Source organism: Protopterus annectens, chromosome 10.part0 (genome assembly GCF_019279795.1).
Source record: "Protopterus annectens isolate FY-2018-M chromosome 10.part0, PAN1.0, whole genome shotgun sequence".
In the NCBI taxonomy this organism is placed as follows: Eukaryota; Metazoa; Chordata; order Ceratodontiformes; family Protopteridae; genus Protopterus; species Protopterus annectens.
This window is the reverse complement of record NC_056744.1, coordinates 787201357-787213950: the sequence shown is the minus strand read 5'-3', so window position 1 is coordinate 787213950 and position 12594 is coordinate 787201357. Positions and strand designations below refer to the sequence as shown.

The window sequence follows — 12594 nt, the reverse complement described above, 5'->3', positions numbered from 1 at the left end:
AAAGCCTGGACAGAAGGTTTTATAAAAGGCATGTCCCAGAATGCACAGTATGCTACTTACTTTCATGTCATACTTCCACTGATTAAATCAAAAGATTTAAGGGATGTACTGACTAACTTAAAAAAATGCAGGTATGATATTACAGTGAAAGGATGGATTGAGCAAAAGTCTTGAGCAATGAAAGAAATTCCATTCAATTTTTTTTTTTTTTAGAGGAGAAATAAGTCATGTCCAGAGTTTAAAGTTTAATAGCTAACAAAAATAATAGTACTGAAACAACTGAGAAAATAAATGATTGCTATGGTGCATGCATCTTATTTGTAAATATAAACATAAAAAAAACAGAGTAGTATATGTGATGTTTTAGCCGGGAATGTCAACTCAGACGGAAAACATGGTGCAGAATTTTACCCTTTTCTTTGATACTGTCATCATGTTATGCACTGCAGAGTTGAGTTGAATAAGTAGAGGTTTGTTCCATTGCAGAGAAACTATGTATCTTGTATGTGTAACTGTTTGTCTCTATCAGTATGATTATTTCCAGAAACATTTTACAAACACAAAAAAAAAAGATTCTGTAATGGAAAATATCTGATGCCATCATATTTATCATTGATCCACTCTACAGAAATTGGGAATTAAGGAAATTTGTATACTAGTGGGGGTTCCAGTATGTTGCATCAAGTTTATTACATTAGAAGGGGGAAAGGAGGCAATACTATGCAAACAGTGAAAATTTTCATGGAAAAAAAGCTATAGAAATAAGCACTAAGTGATCGTCACCTTACAGGTTTGGAATTTAGGAAAACTCATTTCCATGTATTTAGTCTTTCACCATTTCAGTTGTTAATGGGTAGAAGATTGAAAAGTGAACAACCTAGTTTAACTACTTTCCTGATGTTTGAAAATCAGCTAGAAGCAAAGGAAGTTCTGGAAAGAAATAGGGACAAAAATACTGGTATGATAGAAACTGTCAAATTTTGAAGTTAAAGTAGAAACATAAAAGCCACGAGAAAGGTCACAGCATGAAACCGAAATAGTTGGTAGAACAGCTTAATTACGATTTAAAGTTTTATTTATGGGGAAGATATAAAGCTGTAGAGAAGGAATTACAGATCTCTGTGCATGACACATTGATGATTCAGGAAGTAGTGCCAATCATTTTCCAATAAAACAGACTGCAAGAACTGTGATCAAAGAGACAGGTAGAAAGTGTGATCCTGAAGTCATGTCTCCAGGAAAAGCAATAATACAGCAATCACTGTTCCAAATGGAAGATTAGGACTCCAGTGTAACTAGTCATTAAATTCTGTAGATCTGCAAAGCAACTGATGAAGCTTGAAAAATATATGAACTGTTTGAAAGGTAAACACTTTTGAGTACTAAAAGTTGCATTTCTTCAAAACACCTCTAAAATGCTCAGAAGTATTATTCTGATGTAAATAAGCTATTACATGCTTGTAAAGTTAAGGTTTATTTTAGAGTGACTATTTCTTATGTAATGCATGCTAACACAAACCCGTGTGTGTGTACAGGTATAGATAATTTATATAAATGGCTACCCTCCGAAACAAATCAAAAACCAAGGTAGTAAAGGAACCCAAACGATATGAAATGGCACAATTGCTCAGTTCCAAAACCATATAAATCCACTGCTCAATACAGCGATAAAAAGTACTTTAATGAATGAAAAATAACACTAATACATAGACGAAACTGGGATTCATAATAATATTGGCATAGATGGGGGCGCATGAGGACCCCATTGCCACCCCACCTATCTGATGGTAAATATCTCCTTGAAAATAAATAAAATTGTTTTTCAAAACTAGCTCCATGTTTTCAAGTATCAATCTAAACTCTGCTTTGCTTAAAAAATTAAATTCAATTAACATATGTTCAAACCAACCTAACCAATATCATGCGGTATTACTGAAAATAAATCTTTAACATCAACTGTAATAAAAATATAATTTTCATGGTAAGGAACAGTATTGAATTTGGTTAAAAAGTCCCAAGAATCAATAAGTATATAATAGTAATCTTTATAAAAATACTTTAACTTTGTATCTACATAAATAGCTAAAGTCTGTGTTTTGGAACACTGAGATGTCACTATGGGTCTTGGGGGGGGGGGGGTTTGGCATCTTTATGTATTTTTGGGATGCCGAAATTTTCAGGAATCACTGGTTTAGATACTTTGAAAAAATTGTATAGATCCACATCTATAAGCCCTTGTAAAAGGTTATCTTCCAACCACAGGTCTATTTTCTTATAACAAATATTCATTTCATTCCTGGATGCAATCTGGTATCTATCACCTGTATTTAAAATCTCAAGCATCCTTCTGGTATAATCCCAGTGGTCCATCAAAACCACCCCTCCCCCTTTGTCAGGCTTCATAATTCTTATTTTATCATTACACTGTAACATCTTCAAAATATTAATTTCTTCCACTGTCAGGTTACCATATTCTTTAATTCCAATTTAAACCAGTGATTCCTGAAATTTTCGGCATCCCAAAAATACATAAAGATGCCCAAAACCCCCCCCCTAAGACCCATAGTGACATCTCAGTGTTCCAAAACACAGACTTTAGCTATTTATGTAGATACAAAGTTAAAGTATTTTTATAAAGATTACTATCATATACTTATTGATTCTTGGGACTTTTTAACCAAATTCAATACTGTTCCTTACCATGAAAATTATATTTTTATTACAGTTGATGTTAAAGATTTATTTTCAGTAATACCGCATGATATTGGGTTAGGTTGGTTTGAACATATGTTAATTTAATTTAATTTTTTAAGCAAAGCAGAGTTTAGATTGGTACTTGAAAACATGGAGCTAGTTTTGAAAAACAATTTTATTTATTTTCAAGGAGATATTCACCATCAGATAGGTGGGGTGGCAATGGGGTCCTCATGCGCCCCCATCTATGCCAATATTATTATGAATCCCAGTTTCGTCTATGTATTAGTGTTATTTTTCATTCATTAAAGTACTTTTTATCGTTGTACTGAGCAGTGGATTTATATGGTTTTGGAACTGAGCAATTGTGCCATTTCATATCGTTTGGGTTCCTTTACTACCTTGGTTTTGATTTGTTTCGGAGGGTAGCCCTTTATGGTAAAGCCAGCGGAGGTTCTTTGATTTTTTTGTGTCGTTTTGGTGGAGAAGCAATGGTGGACTGTGGTTACTTGTTAAACCGCTAGCGTTACGAGGGATCCCCCAGGGAGAGTGAGAATTCTTTATTAAGCCAACTTCTCAGGCTTATACATAGCCATTCGCAAGGTACAGTTGATTCAGGCAGTTTGTTGGGCTCGGGTGAGTCCATTCCTTGTGCTCAGGGAAGCCCGGAAGTTTGTTGGAGGCCGGTGATGACGTCACGATCCACAACCGATGGTGATGGCTGTGTTTCTGGTAATGGTAATGGCGAACGCTTCGGCAACCCGACTCGTGAAAGATCATCTAATTTAACTGCTCCTTTCAAAGGTAGTAATGCCTTGGATGTATATAACAATATATCATTTTCTGAATGGCTTGATAAATCTTTTTCAACGACAATGCAAGAAACGGAAAAAACATCCAAGGACAACTACAGTTATAAAGACAAATGTAAGCTTTTTGAAGTCGATTTAAATAAATATAGGAACTTATGTCTGGAGAACTGGTACCTCACACAATGTGTTGAGCGCAATATAGTACCTAAGGGACTGAGACTCAAAAAATACCCCAACAACATACGGGGGAATGTACAATTATTTAAAGTTATTTCGGACATACTTAACGAGTGTGGTATTTCAATTTTAAAGGCAATGATACGTAGTAATGTAGAAGTATTAGAGGATACTAAAAAAAGAATTGACAAATTGCAACAAGATATTAGTAAAGATGTACTTTTTACTGTGCATGAATACAAAAATATTTATTGTAAAGTGCTTCATGATGTGGATTTTAATGTGTCTAAAAACTACAAAAGGAAGTTGGGGAAAATTGAACGTGATTTGCGTGATTATAAAGAAGGTAGGGCTTATGTGGATCCAAGTAAATATTACAGTAAAAGGTTCTCCAATGATAATTTGTCTCCCATTAGTGAGATTGGTGGTAGAAGGCCAGACTTTGAAACACCTAATAGATATAGGACACAGTTTCAGGAAAGAGGGCCAGTTTATACTAATCTAAACAATGAACATGTCGATTTTGTAGGTAATGATGAGTTGGACCACTTTGACCCTTTAGGGGAAGGGGGAGAGGACCCAAGGAGGTCCGAAAGACTAAAGAAACAGAATCGCCCTTTTTCCTATGCGGAGGCAACAGGGAACCACTATTCGAGGAAACAAGGGGGAAACAATTACAGATGAGGTGTGAATTAGATAATATTGGAATACCCCCTATTGAGAATGAGGATGTTTTTAGTTCTGTACACATAACAGAGAGTATACATAGTGGAGATGATTATTATGATACTGACTGGTCTGGAGAAATGGATATTAGTAACAATGAATATGTTAACCCTAATGGGTGTAAAATATGTGTTGAAAATAATGTTTATATATATAATTTTACTGAATTAGAGGTCACAAATAGTTTTTTTGGTCTTTTCACAAAAGGGTTTTCATTTATACCCATTAAAAAAACCAAAATTGATGAGATTCTACTTGACATAAAATTATTTACAAGGAAGTTGCATCTGAAGTTTACATCTAAACAAGAGGAACAAACGGTAACAAATGTGTTAAAAAGGAGTGTGTTTAATCCCCCCTTACATCATGATATTTCCAACTTTGAGACATATGTATTGAATATGGTTAGGGAAGGTTTCAGGGTGGATGATGGAATTAAAGAATATGGTAACCTGACGGTGGAAGAAATTAATATTTTGAAGATGTTACAGTGTAATGATAAAATAAGAATTATGAAGCCTGACAAAGGGGGAGGGGTGGTTTTGATGGACCACTGGGATTATACCAGAAGGATGCTTGAGATTTTAAATACAGGTGATAGATACCAGATTGCATCCAGGAATGAAATGAATATTTGTTATAAGAAAATAGACCTGTGGTTGGAAGATAACCTTTTACAAGGGCTTATAGATGTGGATCTATACAATTTTTTCAAAGTATCTAAACCAGTGATTCCTGAAATTTTCGGCATCCCAAAAATACATAAAGATGCCCAACCCCCCCCCCCCCCACAAGACCCATAGTGACATCTCAGTGTTCCAAAACACAGACTTTAGCTATTTATGTAGATACGAAGTTAAAGTATTTTTATAAAGATTACTATCATATACTTATTGATTCTTGGGACTTTTTAACCAAATTCAATACTGTTCCTTACCATGAAAATTATATTTTTATTACAGTTGATGTTAAAAATTTATTTTCAGTAATACCGCATGATATTGGGTTAGGTTGGTTTGTACATATGTTAATTGAATTTAATTTTTTAAGCAAAGCAGAGTTTAGATTGGTACTTGAAAACATGGAGCTAGTTTTGAAAAACAATTTTATTTATTTTCAAGGAGATATTTACCATCAGATAGGTGGGGTGGCAATGGGGTCCTCATGCGCCCCCATCTATGCCAATATTATTATGAATCCCAGTTTCGTCTATGTATTAGTGTTATTTTTCATTCATTAAAGTACTTTTTATCGTTGTACTGAGCAGTGGATTTATATGGTTTTGGAACTGAGCAATTGTGCCATTTCATATCGTTTGGGTTCCTTTACTACCTTGGTTTTGATTTGTTTCGGAGGGTTGCCCTTTATGGTAAAGCCAGCGGAGGCTCTTTGATTTTTTTGTGTCGTTTTGGTGGAGAAGCAGTGGTGGACTGTGGTAATTTATACAAATATATATATACATGTATATTGTGTGTGTGTGTGTGTGTGTGTGTGTGTGTGTGTGTGTGTGTATGTGTGTATACATATATGTATGTATATTCACATCCCACATCCATACATGTATGAAGGATAGCTGAGACACTGGACCATGATGAGTTACTTGAAAACACATCCTCAGAGGTAAGTGTGCTACACTGTGCCCTGCATTTCAGGAGAGCAAATAATATTTTCTTTGCCATAGCCTAAGACTTTGATCTCCTTCTTTCTAAAGCAGATTTATGATGTTTATACTACCAACAATGGAAAATACAGAATCTACTTTCATTTGCAGTACATGACCTGAATGGGCTATATCCAGATTAGCAGACGTTTGTCCTGGGTCCAATTGCAATGGGTTTTAGTTCAAAATGTATGAAATGCATGGATAAGTATTTTGAAAATCATATAACTATAATGATGTTGGGGATTCCTGCACACTTTTGGGTTTCATTTACCATTTGCAGCACAAGGCGCCTAAGTCCAAATAAAAAAAATCCAAATGTATATGAATTATTTGAGCATCATTGTTGCAGCACTCACCTGCTACAGTAGATCAGTACTCTGAGCACAGAACAGGAACAGCAATTGAAGTACAAGAACACAAACTGAGCAATGTAGATGTGCTAGACTAACATTTATGAAATTACTTTAAACACCTGAAAAATGTTGATCTGCCTCATGATTCAATAAGTTATTTATTAAATGACTGATACTGACTGCATGCAATGAAAAACAGGGTATGTCAGGCTGAACAAATCAACTAGTTAATGTCTGATGAATTGTACATCAGGGTGAACAAATCAACTAGTTAGCGGCTGACAGATTTACCTACAGATTGGTTTGGATTTCTTATTTCATCTCTGAGATTTTAGCTGGTAACTGTTAGGAACTTATGCAGTGTGAAATGGAGAATAATGGAAGAAGGCTGTACACTGGAGTATAACAGGGCATGACTAAGCTGGGTGTGAGTCTTGTACAAATGGATAACACAGGTATGGTATTACAACATCTGATTACTGATTTAAATTTTTACTACAAAGCACTTTAATATATTGGTGCATTAGGGTGGTTTTAGCTCTTTGTTTTGCAGCTGTCATTTTGGTAACATTGAGACTTGCAGGGGAAGTTACTGTTAATATCTTAATATTTTGGTCCATGACAAAGTGCTTAAGCTTTTTGTTTCTTATTTCACAAAGTGACAATACAAGGTAACAACATTCAAACATTTAAAGGATTTCTGGTACGGACTAGAACAGCTTCAAATGATGCACCAATTGGCACATTCATCAGCACTGACTCCTCAGCTCAGGCTATCTCTTGCAGCAGTCTATTGGTATGTTATTGTTTATTACAAGTAATGTGTTATTTACTATGCAGATGAGTTGCATTTCAAATTGCTGTGCAACATTTCAACTATTCTGTAGCCCTTTGAAAAGCTTCTTGCAACCATTGAAATTGTTTTATTTTTTTCTTAAACTAAAGCTGTAGCAGCTTTCCTCAAGTAATAGGGAGGCTATGTATAGTCTTATTCACTCCTGTATGTTACTTTATATGTTGGAAAGCTTTGGAAGCAGCATGGTTTTATGTAGGATTGCTGTATACCCTGTAACTTAATAGACCACAGGTATTTGGATCTTCAGCACTGCATGACATAGGTACACAGCATTAGCAGTGTGTCCTCTCCGTTAATAGCACACTATGCATTTAAAGATAAAGGAAAAGTTAAATGCAAGGCCCACAACTGTATATCTTATAAACGCAGAACGCACAATGTACTCTGAGGGTATCCATTACTATAACATACGAAACACAGGATAGCAATGTGTTACAGTTTTATGATGTACCAATCACCCATAATCATCATATTGCTCACTGCTGCAATAGCTTTAGCTATATAGGTTATCCTGTCAAGGATATAATAGAAAGACAGCTTCCAAAACTTCAGGGCACCTTGCACATGCCCAAACTGTCAGGCAGGTTGAGTTGAGTTGACTAAAACAGAAGTTTGGGTGCAAAAACCTTCAGAGCTTTACTGTCACCGAAGAGTATGCTCTCTGATGTTTTCAAAGATTATTGATCAGCTTGTGCTGTTCTTTTGCTGGGCAGACAAGTTCCCTTTGTAGAAAAAAACATCCATTTTCTTATTTGTGCTGCTGTTTTATCCATTTACTCTTCATTAAAGTTATTTTTAAGCTAGGAGTTGTATGTTTTAATGGACTGTCACAAGACTGTAACATATTTTTAAATGGAGTGCTTATTTTTTTCTGTCCATTTAAGTGGTGTAAAGTAACTGAAAGCATTATTTTCTGTGAAGAAAGTGTGTTTGTTTTACATTTGTAGGGCTGGCATAGTGTTTTGACTTGCTCTTTACTGTGTTTTTCTGTGAAAAAAGTAAGTTTTATAGACTAGTACTGTTTATCTGCATTTTCTGCTGGTCTTCTCCTGGAAAGAGGCACCATTTTTGGCTTGGTCATAGAACAGACTACTTGTCCCACTGTCTGTGGTCCCTCAAGCCACAAAAAGAAAAAGTTAAGCAATCAGCCTTTCCTTTCACAGCAGGTCAGTAATTTGCCTCAGCAGCAGATGGGTGACTCTGTTGTGGCCATTTGTTGTACCTCGGACCACTCTTTTACCTTTCATCCCTCTGGTGTAGCACCTACAGCCAATATGGACCAGAAATTAGCCATGTCCTCTGCGGCTGTTGGGGTCCCCTCAGTGGGCAAGGGAGAGCCACTCTTGTTGGTCCTAGGAAAGGGAACAAAAACAGTTTCCCTGTTTTGTCAGAATGCTGTACCCCATCCCTAGAGAAGCTGCTGTTGGCATTAGTAACACGGTCAATCCCAATTTTCCTGTCAAAAAGAAACAGAAAATTGAATGTTTATCTACTGATCAAATTTGTTTGGGTATGAGTAGTTTACTGGGTCTATCTAAGGAATTAATTCAGGCTATTGATCCTTCTTGTAAAGTAGTTTATAGTAAAAGAGATTCCTCTTTTCCTGAAGAGACTCAAGATTCTGAATATAAACAGGAAGATGCAGGGATGGTTACAGGGTTTTTTCCTCAGATTTCTGATTCAGACTCAGAAGAGTTCAGTTTCTGATTTATCCCTGGGGGTATCTTTCTCTGAGATTATTACTAGAATGTTTCAGTGTTTTCAGTAGAACACTGAGGTGTCTCAGTCCTTCAAAAATGCTATAAGTTGTTACAGAAGGATTCTCCAGAACCTACACCCATTCCTCCTGCTTTGTCTGCTTTCGAGGATTTGTGTGTCACAATTTTCCTGATAGTCAAACAGCTGCCTGTAAAAGTAACACAGGATATAAAGTTGTCAGTCTTTTATGTTTTTGAACTCTATTCCCAAAACTGATCCAGCAACTAAAGCTTTAGCTGTTCACACTGCTGCTAAGCACTTAGTTAAAATCATACCCTTTCTGATAAGGAGGGGAAAATTATTGATAGATATGGGGAAAAAGTGTATACTTCTGCAACCTTGATTTTCAGAATTTTGAATTGCCAAGCTCATGTGTTAAAGTTTATTCCAACAACTTTTGAAAGTATGAGGAATGTTTTATCTGCAGTTCCTTCTTGTGTGTAAAAATCTGCTATAAATAACTTCATTTTGTTGCACAGGTCATTACTCATTGTTGCAGTGTGTGTGTGTGTGTGTGTGTGTGTGTGTGTGTGTGTGTGTGTGTGTGTGTATGTGACAGAGACTCTGTTGATACCTCTTTTATGGCTGTGTTCACTGTTACTGTTTTGAGGAGGTTTGCATGGCTGCATTCTTAGAACTCCCAGAATATGTTAAAATAAGATTTTTAATTCTTCTGTGGCTAGAGATTTAGTGTTTGGCTCCTCTGTTGTAGAGGTGATCAAAACGTATGATAAAAGGGGCATGCTAATCCAAGGGATCTCTGAGATTTTTCAGCTCTCCTTTCCCAAATTGTCCAAAAGATTTTCTATCTCCTCATCCAATTTTGGCAAAAAAAAAAAAATCTCAACAAAATTCAGGTAAATGGTCATTTAAGAAGAAATGACAAGGGGGTTCCAAAAAAGTCTTAACTCCCAAAACCAAGGCAAGCCTGAATGACTAGATCTTGTGATTCCCTCCCACCCTGGCCCCTTTTTTCTTCCAGAAAATCTGATTCTCTATTTATTTATTTATTTATTTTTGGCAACAGATTGATCTTCAGAACCCATTTTCCTGAAACTTTCATTCAGTTTACAGACTGCAATGGGAATAAATTCCTCCTTTCCAGGAGGTCAGTCCTCATCCTCCAGATCAGACTGTTTTGTTTCCACTAGTGTTTCATCACATGCTGTTCTAAGGAGTGTTAGAATCAGTTCCTCCTCCCCAGGTATGGAAGATGTTTTATTCAGAGATGTTACTAGTGCCAAAGAGAGAAAATGCTTTGAGACCAGTTTTGGAAATGTCTTTTCTAAAACTGTTTGTGATAGTCAGCTGGACTTACTTATGAATTTATTTTTCTTTCATGTTTGTTTGAAAAGTCATTTGTGTGCACTTTCTATCTCTCTCTGTCAATATATATATATATATATATATATATATATATATATATATGTGTGTGTGTGTGCATATAGGTGTGTGTGTGTACATATAGATAGGTGTGCGCGTATGAATAGAGAGGTGTTTGTGTACATAGAGATATGTGTGTCTGGGTGTAGGTATAGATCTGTGCCTGTGTGTATGTACAGATATGTGTGTGTGTGTGTGTGTGTGTGTGTGTGTGTGTGTGCGTGTGCGCGTATAGATGTGTGTGTGGGTCTACTTCATTTCACTGAAGCACACTTCACTGAAACTCATTTTGTTGAAAGGTATATGCCCTGTTCCTCACTGTAATGCGATCCTGGCGTTAGTATATATAGTAAGAGGGGGCACAGACCCCCACATTGGGGGGAGGGTGTGGGTGGGTGTAGCCCCCTCCATATAGTTTGGGTATATATTATCTTCAGGAAAGAGTTATTCATTCAACTTGTAAGTATCCATGTCTATGGTTTCCAATGTTTAAAACAGATGGGGGGGCTAAGCACTACCCCCCCAATGTGGGGGGCAGTGCCCCCCCTTGCTATATATACTAACTCCAGGATTGCACTACAGTGGGGGAACAGGGCATATACCTTTCAACGAAATGAGTTTCAGTCAAATGAGTTTTCAGTGAATTGAGCTTTCAGTGAATTGTGCTCAGGCAACTGATTTTCAGTGAAATGCGTTTTTTTGGTGTGTTTTCAGTGAAACAAAGTAGACCCGTGTGTATGTATAGATGTGTATGTGTGTGTGTGTACGTATAGATATGTGTATGTGTCTATGTGTAGATATGTGTACAGATATGTGTGTTTGTGTATGTGTGTGTGTGTGTGTGTGTGTGTGTGTGTGTGTGTGTGTGTGTGTGTGTGTGTCTACGTGTAGATATTTGTGTTTCTACATACAGATACAGTGGATATAAAAAGTATACAACCCCCTGTTAAAATGCTAGGTTTTTGTGATAAAAAAAATGAAACCACAATAAATCATTTCAAAACTTTTCCCACCTTTAATGTGACCTATAACCTGCACAATTCAATTGAAAAACAAACAAATCTGTTAGTGGAAAAATATAAAAATATAAAACGTACAATATGCTGGTTGCATAAGTGTGCACACCCTTAAACTAATACTTTGTTGAAGCACCTTTTGATTTAATTACAGCATTCAGTCTTCTTAGATACACGCCAGCCATCAATTAAAGAGACTTTGATTAACCCCAAATACAGTTCAGCTGTCCTAGTAGGATTTTCCTGACATTTACTCAGTTGCCTGCTACAGCAAAAGCCATGGTCTGCAGAGAGCTTACAAAGCATCAAAGGGATCTCATTGTTGAAAGGCATCAGTCAGGAGAAGAGTACAAAAAAATTTCCAGAGCATTGGATATACCATGGAACAGTGAAGACAGTCATCAAAAAGAGGAGAAAACATGGGACAACAGTGACATTGCAAAGAACTGGACATCCCCCCAAAATTGATGACGAGATGAAAACTGGTCAACGAGGCCGCCAAGAGACCTACAGCAACACTGAAGGATCTGCAGGAATTTCTGGCAAGTACTGGTTATGTACTACATGTGACAATAATCTCTCGTATTCTCCATATGTCTGGACTGTGGGGTAGGGTTGCAAGACAGAAGCCTTTTCTTACACAGAAGAGCATCCAGGCCTGGCTAAAATTTGCAAAACAATACATCTTGTCTCCCAAAAGCATGTGGGAAAATGTGTTATGGATTGATGAAACCTAGGTTAAACTTTTTGGCCACAATTCCAAAAGGTACGTTTGGCGCAAAAACAACACTTCACATCACCAAAAGAACACCATTCCCATGGTGAAGCATGGTGGTGGCAGTATCATGCTTTGGGGTTGCTTTTCTTCAGCTGGAACTGGGGCTTTAGTCAAGGTGGCGGGAATTATGGACACTTCCAAATACCAGTCACTTTTGGCCCGAAACCTTCAGACATCTGCTAAAAAGCTGAAGATGAAGAGGAATTTCACCTTTCAACACGACAATGACCCCAGGCATACATCCAAATCAACAAAAGAATAGCTTCACCAGAACAGAATTAAAGTTTTGGAGTGACCCAGCCAGAGCCCAGACCTAAATCCAATAGAAAATCTGTGGGGTGACCTGAAGAGGGCTGTGCACAAGAGATGCCCTCACAA

General features: G+C 36.8%; 1 protein-coding gene across 2 annotated transcripts in view; it reads left to right on the top strand.

Annotated features, from left to right (window-relative positions):
* LOC122813344 (putative ferric-chelate reductase 1) overlaps nucleotides 1-12594 on the top strand; it is a 754507-nt gene that overhangs the window by 201083 nt on the left and 540830 nt on the right. For both annotated transcript variants that reach the window (XM_044085608.1, XM_044085607.1), the window contains exon 3: nucleotides 7085-7221. In XM_044085608.1, coding sequence (XP_043941543.1) covers nucleotides 7085-7221 — 137 coding nt within the window. The remainder of the gene's footprint in view (nucleotides 1-7084; nucleotides 7222-12594) is intronic.